Here is a 13,708-nt window from a genome sequence, read left to right as displayed (position 1 = left end):
CATGCCGCCTGGGCACAGGCAAGTAGGGGAAGTGTCTCAGCTTGGGATGCATGCCCTGTCCTCTGTGCTTTACCAATCTTGGTGCTCCTGGCTGGAGACCATCCAGGTCTGGGAAAGGGGGCTGGTCTCACCTGGCTTCAGGTGGAGCCTGCAAGGATGGGTCTGTGAGGAGAGCAGGCACTCAAGGTCTGCGAAGGTCCTGGGGATGTGGGGCACATCTAGTATGGTGACTTCCTTTAGGACAATCCTCCCTGCCCCCCACCCTCCAGCCCTGCTCTGCTCTGCCTTGCAGGAGAGGAGATAGCAAGAGATGGCCTGGCTTCTGCAGCCCTCTAGGACTTAGGGCTCAAACCAGGGAAGTGTGCGTGAGTCTGTGTGTGTGGGGTCTGAAAGTGGGTGGTGGTGTGTATGTCTTGGGTGGGTGGGTGCATGTGATGTGCCTGTGTGGAGTGCATGTTTCTTTGTGTAAAAAGTTTGTCTCTGTGGACGTGTCTTTGTGCAGGTGTCTAAGTGCAGGTGGGTAGCGTGTCTGTGTGGGACGTTTGCCTGTATTTCTGGGTATGTGTCTCCGTGCGCTATGCACAGGCAGTATGTGCATGCATCTGTGTGTGTGCTCGTGCTCATGTGTTTGTGTGTGGGTGTGTGCATCCAGGGTGGGTGGTATGTATGCTTCTTGGTGTGTGCGAGCATGTGTCTGCTTATGTGCTGGTGGTGGTTTGGGCCTAGGCTAGCCCCGGGCCTGTGTGGAGGGTATGTACCAGGGTACCCTGATAGGGGAGAGTTTGGGCAGAGGATGAGGATGGGAGAGTGCCGAGAACGGGCTGCAGGGGGCACAGGACTAAAGTGGGGGCCTGACTGGGCCCTGCCAGCCGCGCAGCTCCTTCCTAGCTGCCCTTTCCCAGGCCCTGAGGGTGCTTGGTTCTGCTGCCCTCCCCCTCTCTGTGGGCTCTGAGGAGGCGTCCCTGTGGAATGTGTTTGGTGGCCGAGGGCCAGGCTGGGCCCAGCTCCACCAGCAGACTGGGCAGCCGGGAGAGGTACCTTTGTGCTGCCTCCATGGTGGGGAGCCCAAATGCCTGCAGCCCAACCCCCAGCTTCATGCTCTGCTTTCTCCCTGGCTAGGTGACTCTCACACGGGGCATGCTGTTGTCTCCTGATCCAGCTGGCCTTGCCAGGTGAGCCTGACCGCACACCTAGGTGTCTGGGAGCAGTGTGACTCCCACCTCTGCTGAGGGCTCTCCAAGGTGGGGTCTAGCTAGCCTTTTAGGCCCTATCCCTGGCAGCCTTTTTTTAAAAAAAATTATTTATTTTGGCTGTGTTTGGTCTTCATTGCTGTGCGCGGGCGTTCTCTAGTTGCGGAGAGCAGGGGCTACTCTTCGTTGCGGTGTGCAGCCTTCTCACTGCAGTTGCTTCTCTTATTGCGGAGCACGGGCTCTAGGCACGCGGGCTTCAGTAGTTGTGGCATGTGGGCTCAGTAGTTGTGGCTTGCGGGCTCTAGAGCGCAGGCTCAGTAGTTATGGTGCACGGGCTTAGTTGCTCTGCGGCCTGTGGGGTCTTCCCGGACCAGGGCTCGAACCCGCGTCCCCTGCATTGGCAGGCGGATTCTTAACCACTGAGCCACCAGGGAAGCCCTCCCTGGCAGCCTTAACCCCCCTCATCTCTCTGGCCCTTTGGTTCTGTGGTTATTACCCTTCTGGATTCCTAGCCTGAAAGGCCCTTCATCCAATTCTTACCCTACTCTAACATGCAGGTGGCCCATGAGACCTTGCCCTCCCTTTTTCTGTCCAGGAAACTGACATCCATGCAGAGGGTGCCTTTCTCTCTTTGGGGTTCTGGGTCCCTTCTTCCCATCCCTTGCCCTCCTGCCCCTTCCAGGCCCTAGTCCCTGGGAATGGGATGTTTCCCATGTCTCTGCCCCTTTAGCCTCTTACCCTTGGACCCTGTTATGACATAGGGCAGGGCAGGGTGATGGGTGTGGGGTGCAGGTCTCCTGAGAGAGTAGTGCTTACAGAGAATGGGCAGCGTTGAAGTTTCCAGGAAAATGTCTCCTGACCCCTTGCTAGTGTGTGGTCCTGGGGTCATCCTAACCACAGTGCCATCTAAGCCTGGTCCTCCCTGCTCCCCCCTCCCTGAGTTAGGAGGGGCGTCTTGGCAGCATCACAGTCCTACTCCTCACCAGTGGTCCCACGGTGCTCAGGCAGCCACATGAGCCCCGCTCAACCTCTCTCCCTACCAGGTGACCATGCCTGCCCTCGGCCCAGCTCTTCTCCAGGCACTCTGGGCCGGGTGGGTCCTCACCCTCCAGCCCCCTCCACCGACTGCTTTCACTCCCAATGGTACGCATCTGCAGCACCTGGCGCGGGATCCCACCTCAGGCACCCTCTACCTAGGAGCCACCAACTTCCTGTTCCAGCTGAGCCCTGAACTGCAGCTGGAGGCCACTGTGTCCACTGGCCCTGTGCTAGACAGCAGGGACTGTCTGCCACCTGTGACACCTGATGAGTGCCCTCAGGCCCAGCCCACCAACAATCCAAACCAGCTGCTCCTGGTGAGCCCTGGGGCCCTGGTGGTGTGTGGCAGTGTGCACCAGGGGGTCTGTGAACAGCGGCGCCTGGGGCAGCTCGGGCAGCTGTTGCTGCGGCCAGAGCGACCTGGGGACACCCAGTATGTGGCTGCCAACGACCCTGCCGTCACCACGGTGGGACTGGTGGCCCAGGGCTTGGCTGGGGAGCCCCTCCTCTTTGTGGGGCGGGGCTACACCAGCAGGGGTGTGGGGGGAGGCATCCCTCCCATCACTACCCGCGCCTTAAGGCCGCTGGACCCCCAGGCTGCCTTCTCTTACGAGGAGACGGCCAAGCTAGCTGTGGGCCGCCTCTCCGAGTACAGCCACCACTTTGTGAGCGCCTTTGCACGTGGGGCCAGTGCCTACTTCCTGTTTCTCCGGCGGGACCTGCAGGCTCAGTCTCGAGCTTTCCGTGCCTATGTGTCCCGTGTGTGCCTCCGGGACCAGCACTACTACTCCTACGTGGAGTTGCCTCTGGCCTGTCAGGGGAGCCGCTACGGGCTGATCCAGGCTGCGGCTGTCGCCATGTCCGCGGAGGTGGCCCAGGGGGAGGTGCTCTTTGCAGCCTTCTCCTCGGCCGCTCCCCCCACTGTGGGCCGGCCCCCGTTGGCAGCTGCCGGGGCATCTGGAGCCTCTGCCCTCTGTGCCTTCCCTCTGGATGAGGTGGATCGCCTTGCTAATCGCACACGTGATGCCTGCTACACTCGGGAGGGCCGCGCTGAGGATGGGGCCGAGGTGGCCTACATTGAGTATGATGTCAATTCCGACTGTGCTCAGCTGCCCGTGGTGAGTCCTGGCACCGCCCAGCCCTTCCCTGTCTCTGAGGCCACTGGCCAGGCATTTACTGATCAGGTCAATGGATGTTAAGTGATTCCTTTGTGTCTGGGTGATGGGTGGGTACCTTATGGTAAGAGTGGCATTCAGGGAGACAGAGAGCCAGCTGTGCAGGGGTGGGTTTGGACCAGGCGCTGAAGGGATGGCATTTGTGTAGGTGGACTGAAAGGGCATTTGAGGTTCTTGGGAATGGGGCAGAGACCCAGAATGTAGAGGGGATGGAATCTATTGTTTTAGGTTCTTGAGCGAGAGAGGCAGGTGAGGTTGAGACTTGTTTGGCTCTAGTCTCAGGATGGATGAAAAGGGTAGAAGCCACATATAGGGGAACTGAGTCAGTGAGAGGTGGGAGGAGACCCAGGTTAGTAGACCTGGAGAGGAGGATGCAAGCTGGAGAGGCTTTGGAAAAGTGGTCCAGGAGAAGGCTGAGTACATGAACTGGAGGAAGCAGCTCCCAGGCCAAGGATGGGAGAAAGTGGGGCCCCAGGCATGTGGGGATCAAAAGAGGGGGACGGAGCCGCTGCAGACTGTGGAGGTAAGCCACTGAGGCAAGGCTAAGAATGCAGCTGTGGGAGAGCCAAGAGCTGGCAGAGATGGTGAGAAGGGGTGGGGTTGTCCAGGGAGGAGGGGCCAGTGGACGTTATCCAGGGAGGGCCTTATTTGTGCTTCTTGCTGCCTGCAGGACACCCTGGATGCTTACCCTTGTGGCTCAGACCACACGCCCAGCCCCATGGCCAGCCGTGTCCCCCTGGAAGCCACGCCAGTTCTGGAGTGGCCAGGGGTTCAGCTAACAGCCGTGGCGATCACTGTGGAAGATGGACACACCATTGCTTTCCTGGGTGACAGTCAAGGGCAGCTGCATAAGGTGAGTCCACAGGAGGTACTGGGCCCTGCCCCAGGATCTGGAGGCGACAGGCTGCTGGGGACCCAGGCTGGGCAGAGCTACGCCTGAGACCCCTGGGGCTGCGATGTGAGATATGTGATGTGTCCCTAGCCCTGGCTGGGAGAGATGACCTGTGTTCCTCTTTCTGGGGACGGGTGGTGTGACCTGTACTCTCTAGGAGGAAATTCTGTAAATTATTTTATTGGGGCGAGAGGGGAGGGCCTTGGGCCTCAGATCTTGTGGTCTCTGATCTCAGGTCTACTTGGGCCCAGGGAGTGATGGCCACCCGTACTCCACACGGATCATCCAGCAGGGGTCTGCGGTGAGCAGAGACCTCATCTTTGATGGGGCCTTCGAGCACCTGTACGTCATGACCCAGAGCACGGTGAGTGCCACGCGCCAGCCAGGGAGGGCATGACTGCTGGGAGGGGCCTCGGGGGAGCTGGGGGCCCATATGTGGAGAGCCACTGGTGCTTGGATTGTTGACCTCAAGTCCTCTTTGCTGCTGTAGCTTCTCAAGGTTCCTGTGGCCTCCTGTGCTCAGCACCTGGACTGTGCATCTTGCCTGGCTCACAGGGACCCGTACTGTGGGTGGTGTGTGCTCCTCGGCAGGTCAGCGCTCCCCCGACCCTGGCCCCTTCCCCAGCCCCACCCCAACCCCAGCCTCATGCCCTCAATTCTCCTGCCCTGTCCAGGGTTCCTGGTCCTTGGCCCTTGACTCTCAACCCTTGACCCCTGGATGCCCCAACGCCCTACTCTCACCCCTATCCTCCACCCTGACTTGCCAGGCCTGTCGTGGCCCACTTGAGGATCCTGCCCAGGTCCGTAGGATTGTAGGTGTCCCTGCCCCATGAACTGCCAGTGGCCCCGTGAGGGTCACAGGTGGACACTGGTCATTCTTGCCCAGGTGCAGTCGCCATTCTGAGTGCTCTCGGGGCCAGGGCTTAGAGCGGTGGCTGTGGAGCTTCCAGCCTGAGGTGGGCTGTCTGCAAGTGGCAACCTTGAGTCCTGCTAACATCAGCCGTGAGGAGAGGAGGGAGGTGAAGACCAGAGCAGGCGGAGCCCTGGCCGGGGGGAGCTCTGGTGATGGGTTACAACCTTGAATTTTAAGTACCATATGGCCTTGCCCAAGTCGCTTCTCTTGGGGCTCCGCTTTCTCCATCTGTTACTAACCCAGGCTGGAGGGTATTTGTGGTCACTGCGGGCTGGTGGCCGCTGGTGCCTGCCCACATTGGAAGCCTGTAAACGGAGCCCTGATCTGTTGCCCAGTGGCTCCAACAGCATGTCCTGGCCTCTCTTCGCAGGTTTTCTTGTCGGTACCCGATCTGCCACCCCTGTGGCCAGGGGAGTCTTATTCCTGCCACTTTGGGGAATACCAGAGTCCTGCCCTGCTGACCAGTTCTGGTGTGATGTGCCCCTCCCCAGACCCTAGTGAGGCTCCAGAGCTGCCGAGAGAAGCTGGTGGGTGAGAGAAGGAGCCAGCCCGGGGCCTGGGAGCCCCGCTCTCCTCCCATCTTGCTCCAAGGGGTGTGATCAGGATGAGGTGTGAATCCAGGCAAAGGGTCCTGCAGCGATGCCTTTCTCTGAGGTCCCCTCTGGTCCCCAATCCCTAAAGTCCCTGTTTTCTACCCTGTGGACTGTGTTCCCGACCCTGGGCACCCCTCCCTGGTCAGAGTGCTAAACCCACCCTGTGTGGTCTGGGACGTCAGCTCGGGGTCTGAGTGCCCCTTCCTGCTCCTCAGCCCAGCTCGCTCCTCCCTCTGCAGACCACGTCTCCGTGAGCCTGGAGCTCAGGTTTGGCACCGTCGTGATTGCCGAGGCTTCCCTCTCCTTCTATGACTGCATGGCCGTCACCTTGCTCCGCCCGTCTGCACAGTGAGTTCCTCACCCCGACCCCCAGCCCCTGGGCTGCCCTGTGGCGATCCGCACCCCATGGCTGTGCTCTGTGCAGGTGCCAGGCCTGCGTGAGAAGCCTCTGGGGGTGTAACTGGTGCGTCTGGCAGCACCTGTGCACGCACAAGGCCTTATGTGATGCTGGGCCCATGGTGGTCAGCCGACAGGTGAGCCCAACTCCTGACCGGGCCCCAGGGGGGGTTCGGGCTCCCCATTGTGAGGGTTTCTCTCATGGCCTGGGGTCTGTGTGTCTGCCTGCCGCGGGTGCTCTGTCGTGAGCACCTGAGCTGCTGTGTGTGACGGACTCACTGGAGGACGGCTGTCAACGTCCCACCTGTTTCGGGAGAGGACGTTTGTAGCTGAGAGGAGGGGAGGTCTGGCCTCGTGCCCCACCTTGGCACAGATGCCATAGACGCCCCTAGAGCGCGCCCTCCCCTTCCCCTCTGGAGAATTAATGGGCTGTTTTTGTTTCTCTTTTCCTTGGTCTCCTTTTCTCTTAACACACCCTTTGCCTGCCTGCTGCCCGCTCCCGCACCTGCCTGCTGAGTGGCCCTTCCTGTCTTTCTCTGCCTCCCCCTTCAGAGCCCGCCCCTCTCCCCAGCCCCTCCTGCAAGAGACGCACCCACCTCCTTCCCACCCACAGCCCCCAGGGCCACGGTCGCCCTGACTCCTGACGCCCTTCCTGTGGACACTCCTTCCACAGCCACAGCCTTGGATGTCCCCCCCGGGGCCAGGCCTTCCCTGCTCAGCCCCCGGGGGCCGTGGGCAGGTCCCGGCCCCACACCTGCCTCGGCTTCCACGGGCTCACCTCTCCACGAGGCCCCTCCTCCTCCCAGCCCCCGCCAGAGGCCTGGAACCGCTGTCCCTGCCCCTACAGCCTTCGGACCCATGGCCACCGCCGAGGACCTCTTGGCCTCCCACCCATCGCCCTCAGATGCAGCAGCACTGCCCCCCGCCCTTGCAGAGCCTGGCCCCGAGGCTCTCCCTTCTGCGGTACCCCTGGACCAGCCCCCCAGCACGGCTCCCGCCACCACTTTCCCAGGGGCCGCTGGCTCCACGAAGCCTGCTCTGGACTGGCTCATGAGAGAAGGCGGCGAGCTGCCCGAGGCGGATGAGTGGACAGGGGGTGACACGCCCGCCTTCTCCACTTCCACCCTCCTCTCAGGTGATGGAGACTCTGCTGAGCACGAGGGCCCTCCCGCCCCCCTCATCCTCCTGTCCAGCCTTGACTACCAGTACGACACCCCTGGGCTCTGGGAGCTGGTGAGACCCGGCCCAGGAAGGAGGCCTCAGGGGAGGGGATCGGGACAGATGCAGCCTCTTGGCCACCTTGCGATTCTGCAGGGGGAGGATAGAGGGGAGGGGGGCGTCTGCTGCCTCACGCTGGCCTGGCCCCGGGGTTGTGCCTGGGAAAGGGATGAGGCGGCAGGTGGGCTCCATAGACTGCCTGGCGCTTGGTGCCTGCAGGAGGAGATGACCTTGGGGGCAGGCTCCTGCCCTTGTGTGGAGAGTGTGCAGGGCTCCAGCCTGATGCCGGTCCACGTGCAGCGAGAAGTGCGACTGCTGGGCAGGAACCTGCGCCTCTTCCAGGTGAGTGTGTCCTCTTTGCAGCTGTTGCTGTGGCCTCCTTGGCTGTTGGCCAACTATGCGCGAGTCCCGGGGAGCAGGGGAGGGCACGGCCTCAGGTCTCAGTCCCAACCCGGGGACTGTGCTGGGGCCCTGTGGGGCTCACCAGGCCTGGCTTCTGAAGCTGCCCCCGTAGCTGTGTCCTCTGTCCCCAGGACAGCCCAGGCGACCATGAGTGTGTGATGGAGCTGGAGGGCCACGAGGTGGTGGTTGAGGCCCGGGTCGAATGCGAGCTGCCTCCAGATACCCGGTGCCATGTCACCTGCCAGCAGCACCAGGTACAGATCCCGAGTCCTGGGTGGGCAAGGGCACACTAGCCACAGGCTGGCTACCAAGCTTAGCTGGCTGCACCGCACTCATCCCAGCCCATTCTCTGACTGAGTGACCCCGAGGGAGTCCTAGTACCCCAGCTCTGACCTCTGACCTTGTGCCCCATGGGGTCCTGTATCCCAGCTCTGGCCTCTGGCTTTGTGTTCCCATGAGTCATTTTGGTCCTTTCTCTGACCACCGTCTCCCCAGGCCTGACGCCTCCCCTAACCCTGGGCTCTGACCCCACTCCTATTTCTCCAGCTCAGCTATGAGGCTCTACAGCCAGAGCTCCGCGTGGGGCTGTTTCTGCGTCGGGCTGGCCATCTGCGTGTGGACAGTGTGGATGGGCTGCACGGTGAGTGACCCGGGGCTGCTGGGACTGGCTGGTGGCAACAGGGCTCTTCCTGGCCTGCCTCTCACATTCGTCTCTCCGCCCCCAGTGGTGCTGTATGATTGTTCCGTGGGACACGAGGACTGCAGCCGCTGCCAAACTGCCATGCCCCAGTACGGCTGTGTGTGGTGCAAGGGGAAGCATCCACGCTGCGTGGCCCAGGAGGCCTGTGGCGAGGCTGAGGCTGTGGTCACCCAGTGCCCAGCACCCCTCATCCACTCGGTGTGTTGAAATGCTGGAGCATCCCTTCAAGGGGTTCGGGGTGCTATGGGTTCAGTGTCCCAAAAGGTGGGAGGCTGGGGCTGTCTCTCCAGGCTGCCAAAGGTCAACAGGTGCGTGGAGGTGAGCCATCCTTGTCCTGGAACAGGTGGAGCCACTGACTGGGCCTGTAGACGGAGGCACCCGTGTCACCATCAGGGGCTCCAACCTGGGCCAACACGTGCAGGACGTGCAGGACACGGTCAGGGTGGCTGGAGTGCCCTGTGCTGTGGACGCTCAGGAGTACGAGGTGTCCAGCAGGTGAGTGGGCTGGACTGACAGGAGCAGGGGGCACCCCGCGGGCTTCACAGCTGGCTTTCCTGCTTAGGGCCATCCACCCACTACTCGTCTGCCCTCCCCCTCCCCCTTTCCTTGGTTCTGATCACAGTGTCTCAGGGCTGGGGTTACTATCAAGGCCTTGGCTTTGTGCACAGACCTGCAGGTTTCTGGCCTGGGTCTAGTCACTGCTCAGAGCTGACAGGCGGCTCTGCTTCCTGGCACTGCCTAGGTGTGCTCACCCGGCTTTCCAAGTGACCATGGGCATAGTTGTGGTAGCAGGCTCCTTGCATCCCAGACAGCTGTGCTCTGCGGCTGACCTTCCCACCTGCTGACCCTTCTTCCCCAAGCACTGCCCTGGGCAGGCTCCTCACGGGGATAGACTTATGACACACCTGCTGAGTGTCAGGCCCCTCTGTCCAGTCCCTGGGACCCCTCCCACTTTCCCAGGGCTTGTGGCTTACAAGGCTGGCAGTTGCAGGGTCCCAAATGTGCACACGCAGAACACAGCGAAGGAGACATCCACAAGCAGCAGGTCTCCAACCTGCCGAATGTCAGGGTTACCTGGAGAGTTGGTTCAAAACCCCCCAGAGCAGGTCCTTAGACCACCTCCCTCCACTTCCTGCAGAGGTCTGGATCTGTAGGCCCGTGTTGGGGTCCCACAGTCTTATTTTCTTTCTTTTAAAAAATGTATTTATTTATTTATTTTTGGCTGTGTTGGGTCTTTGTTGCTACGTGCAGGCTTTCTCTAGTTGCGGCGAGTGGGGGCTACTCTTTGTTGCGGTGCGCGGGCTTCTCATTGCGGTGGCTTCTCTTGTTGCGGAGCTTGGGCTCTAGGCGCGTGGGCTTCAGTAGTTGTGGCATGCGGGCTCTAGAGTGCAGGCTCAGTACAGGCTTAGTTGCTCTGTGGCATGTGGGATCTTCCCGGACGAGGGCTTGAACCCATGTCCCCGGCATTGGCAGGCGGATTCTTAACCACTGCACCACCAGGCAAGTACCCTGCAGTCTTATTTTCAACAAGACTCTGCTAGAGCATGTTGTTTCCCCCTGAATGTATTATGACTGAGAACTTTAGGTGAGTGTTAATGATTCTAGAACCGTGAGACTAAAGTACTTTCTGAACTGATTTATAAAGTGATTAAAATACATTCCAGCTGAAGCCTCTCCCGGGTAGTTCACACTTCGCTTGTTCTGTTTTCTCGGGGTGTTTGCAGTGACCGTGACAATGTCACAAAGAGTCGAACCACTGCAGGCTTCACATTCTGGAGATTAATTTGCCCCAAGCTTCTGTTTCCTGGCTAAGAACCAGCATTTCTTAGATTGCTCACTTTCCCTTCACGTCCATCCCCAGACCTGACTAGAGGCTTTCGGGAACGTTTTTTCATGAGGAAATCAAGTTTCCACCACCTTGTAACTGGTGCTGTGCCCACGGTGATGGTGGCCGGTTAGGCCCACTCATTAGCTCAGCAACCCACCCCTGCCACCAGCCTTACCAGGGCTGGTGCCCCACAGAGAGAGAAATTCTCCTTGTCAGGGGCCTCTGGGAGTGGACTTGAATGATTGAACCACAGATATTAATTCTCAGAGGCCAAAGCCTCCTGGTGAGTCATTAAGGAATTCCTTCCAAAGCAAGAGGATCTCTGTCAATCTTGGGAGCCAGGGAGAACACGTGATGTAGTGGGGCAGGGAGGGGGCGGCCGGGTCAGTTTGAAGGGCCCTTAGTGTGGCCCAGCACCCCAGCTTGCCCTGTGCCCACAGCCTTGTGTGTATCACTGGGGCCAGCGGGGAGGAGGTGGCAGGCGCTGTGACGGTGGAGGTGCCAGGAAGAGGACGCGGCGTCTCAGAGCATGACTTTGCCTACCAGGTGCCTGACTGTTGAGTCCCCACCAGCTACCCATGGGCCACCCCCTTAGGTGGCTCCTCCCAGCCCACTGGTTCGCCTCCCTGGGGCTCCCCACCCCAGGGCCTCCTTGTCTGCTCCCCCTGCCTCCCTGTTCTTGGCCTGATGCCTGTCTGTTTCTCCCTGTCCCCTTCCCACAGGACCCAAAGGTGCATTCCATCTTCCCAGCCCGAGGCCCCAGAGCCGGGGGCACCAACCTCACCCTGCATGGCTCCAAGCTTCTGACCGGGCGGCTGGAGGACATCCGAGTGGTAGTTGGAGACCAGCCTTGTCACCTGTGAGGGACGCTTCCTCATTCTGCAAAAATCCTTGAGCTCCGGGGAGAAGATGGAGGGGTGGGATACTAGGGAGAGCAGAAATGGGGAGAGGGCCAAGTCTGCTCCATCAAAAAGTGGCCAGCCCCTCTCGAAGCTGGGGCTTTCTTGGGAGTGCAGCCTCCAGGGTCACTTGTGGAGACTGCAATCAGCACTGAAGGGGGAAGTGAGCTGTGGCCCGAGTGGGTCCCGTGTCCTGGAATCACCCCTTTCCCCTTCCTGTGCCCCTCTGGCCCAGTCGGGCCTGCCTGCCACTTCTCCCTCCCTTCTCAGGCTGCTGGAGCAGCAGGCGGAGCAACTGCGGTGTGAGACCAGCCCACACCCCACGCCTGCCACACTCCCCGTGGCTGTGTGGTTTGGGGCTGCTGAGCGGAGGCTTCATCACAGCCAGTTCGAGTACACATCAGATCCCAATGTCACGTCTGCTGGCCCCGCCAAGAGCTTCCTCAGGTGCTGGGCCGAGGGCATGGCTGCATGGCATGCGATTGGGAGGTCTTTGCAGCTCCAGTATATGGGGGTTTGTAGGGCTCTATGTGGGGGGCTTCGACTCCTATGCTGCTGGTGGGGAGAGGGGCCGTGGGGCTTTGGGTTGGAGCTGACCTAACATCAGGGACTGGGCTGTGCTTTAAAGCCTTGTTCACATAAGCCATAAGTGGCTCATGGGCTGTGTTTTCAGTGGAGGACGTGAGATATGGGTCCGTGGCCAGAATTTGGACGTGGTGCAGACACCAAGAATCCGAGTGACTGTGGCCACGAGAGCGCCAGGACCAGGCCAGGGGCTTGGGTGGAGGCACCGCGTGATCCCAGAGACGGCGTGCTCCCCCGGAGCCTCCTGTGGCGGCCTGCACGTAGGAGCCCCAAGGGCATCCCCTGCCTGCACTGGGCTAGCCATCGCCCACCTTGCCCCTCATCCCTCCCCCACCCCTAGACAGCTGTGGGTGGCGGGTACCAGTGGAGGCTATGTCCCCATCTTTGCTGGACGCCCCCCTTGTGCACCCTCAGCAGGCCCTCCCTGTCCTCCCTCCCTCTGCCCTAGTTTGAGGAGCCTTGCCACGTGAACTCCTCCCAGCTCATCACGTGCCGCACGCCGGCCCTCCCAGGCCTGCCTGAGGACCCCTGGGTCCGTGTGGAATTCATCCTTGAAAACCTGGTCTTTGACTTTGCAACACTGAACCCCACACCCTTCTCCTATGAGGCCGACCCCACTCTGCAGCCGCTCAACCCCGAGGACCCCACCGCACCATTCCGGCACAAGCCTGGGAGTGTGCTCTCTGTGGAGGTACTGCTCCTAGTGGGATCTGGCAGGGCCCCAAGACCCTTCACTTTGCCGGATGGTACTGCTGTGTGTGGCACAGGGGGCATGACTGCAAAGTAAGGACCAGTGGATGGACATGGCGAGTGCTGAGGGGGCTGGCGGCAGGGTGCCTAGCCAGACACACCTGGCTGGGGCTTAGGTCCTGTGGTCTGGGTCCTGACATACCCTATGGCAGGTGTCTGAATAACGATATGTAAATAGTTTGGCACACGCAGTGGCGGCGAGGTACACAATAGGCGCCTGGGCTGATGCCCATTTGGCAGGCTGTCTCATGTGGACACATACTTGGCGTGTGTACTGACACACGCAGTAGCAGGGGCTCTGCTTTGTAAGGTCACTGCGTAGGATTTGGGGACAGCTTTATATTCTCCAGATTTTTAGCTCCGGAGAAGTTAAGACTCAAGGAAGAAGGATCGGGAGGGGCAGAAAAGGATCAGGGGGCAGCTTGGGAAACATCCATGGGGCTGTCACCCCATGTGCAGGACAAGAGGTGCTGAGGCACCATCAGCCCTGCTCCTGGGGGTGGGTCTCAGGACCATCCGTCTCACATTTGGGGAGATAGGATCTGAGTGGCCATCAGCTCCTCCCCTCAAGGAAGAGTTCTGAATGATCAATCAGTGACCCCATGTTCCAGGGGGAGAATCTGGACCTTGCAATGTCCAAGGAGGAGGTGGTGGCCATGATAGGGGACGGCCCCTGCATGGTGAAGACGCTGACCCGGCACCACCTGTACTGCGAGCCCCCCGTGGAGCAGCCCCTACCCCGGCACCATGCCCTCCGGGAGGTGCCTGATGCTTTGCCTGAGTTCACGGTCAGTGGTCAGGCTCTGGGCCGGGGCAGGCATCGGGCGTGCGCTGACCTCTTGCTCACATGTGGCTCCCTGTGCAGGTGCAGATGGGGAACCTACGCTTCTCCTTGGGCCACGTGCAGTACGATGGCGAGAGCCCTGTGGCTTTCCCCATGGCAGCCCAGGTGGGCTTGGGGGTGGGCACCTCTCTTCTGGCTCTGGGTGTCATCATCATTGTCCTCATGTACAGGTGGGTGCAGCCAGATGTGGCTGGGTTGGGCAGGTAGTAGCTGTGGCTGGATTGGGAAGGGGTAGACTAGACCAGGGATAGGCAAACACTTCCTATAAAGGGCAGGAGAGTAACT

General features: G+C 60.5%; 1 protein-coding gene across 14 annotated transcripts in view; it reads left to right on the top strand.

Annotated features, from left to right (window-relative positions):
• Nucleotides 1–13,708, top strand: part of PLXNB1 (plexin B1) — a 28,529-nt gene that overhangs the window by 5,272 nt on the left and 9,549 nt on the right. For 5 of the 14 annotated variants that reach the window (XR_014297279.1, XM_082662947.1, XM_082662951.1 and 2 more), the window contains 21 exons: nucleotides 293–1,172; nucleotides 2,234–3,346; nucleotides 4,074–4,256; nucleotides 4,531–4,659; nucleotides 4,786–4,886; nucleotides 5,182–5,314; nucleotides 5,579–5,735; nucleotides 6,041–6,149; nucleotides 6,226–6,334; nucleotides 6,750–7,757; nucleotides 7,949–8,071; nucleotides 8,364–8,457; nucleotides 8,543–8,715; nucleotides 8,861–9,012; nucleotides 10,786–10,891; nucleotides 11,068–11,204; nucleotides 11,515–11,691; nucleotides 11,918–12,089; nucleotides 12,278–12,520; nucleotides 13,191–13,367; nucleotides 13,445–13,593. Coding sequence is in view for 13 of the 14 variants with exons in the window: in XM_082662947.1 (XP_082519073.1) it covers nucleotides 2,240–3,346; nucleotides 4,074–4,256; nucleotides 4,531–4,659; nucleotides 4,786–4,886; nucleotides 5,182–5,314; nucleotides 5,579–5,735; nucleotides 6,041–6,149; nucleotides 6,226–6,334; nucleotides 6,750–7,757; nucleotides 7,949–8,071; nucleotides 8,364–8,457; nucleotides 8,543–8,715; nucleotides 8,861–9,012; nucleotides 10,786–10,891; nucleotides 11,068–11,204; nucleotides 11,515–11,691; nucleotides 11,918–12,089; nucleotides 12,278–12,520; nucleotides 13,191–13,367; nucleotides 13,445–13,593 (4,739 nt within the window). In the remaining variant the exon portion in view is untranslated. The remainder of the gene's footprint in view (nucleotides 1–292; nucleotides 1,173–2,233; nucleotides 3,347–4,073; nucleotides 4,257–4,530; nucleotides 4,660–4,785; nucleotides 4,887–5,181; nucleotides 5,315–5,578; nucleotides 5,736–6,040; nucleotides 6,150–6,225; nucleotides 6,335–6,749; nucleotides 7,758–7,948; nucleotides 8,072–8,363; nucleotides 8,458–8,542; nucleotides 8,716–8,860; nucleotides 9,013–10,785; nucleotides 10,892–11,067; nucleotides 11,205–11,514; nucleotides 11,692–11,917; nucleotides 12,090–12,277; nucleotides 12,521–13,190; nucleotides 13,368–13,444; nucleotides 13,594–13,708) is intronic. The other 9 variants (XM_082662944.1, XM_082662954.1, XM_082662952.1 and 6 more) reach the window with 5 other exon arrangements.

Source organism: Grampus griseus (assembly GCF_964374135.1).
Source record: "Grampus griseus genome assembly, chromosome: 10".
NCBI lineage: Eukaryota > Metazoa > Chordata > Mammalia > Artiodactyla > Delphinidae > Grampus > Grampus griseus.
This window is presented reverse-complemented; position numbering and strand designations above follow the sequence as displayed.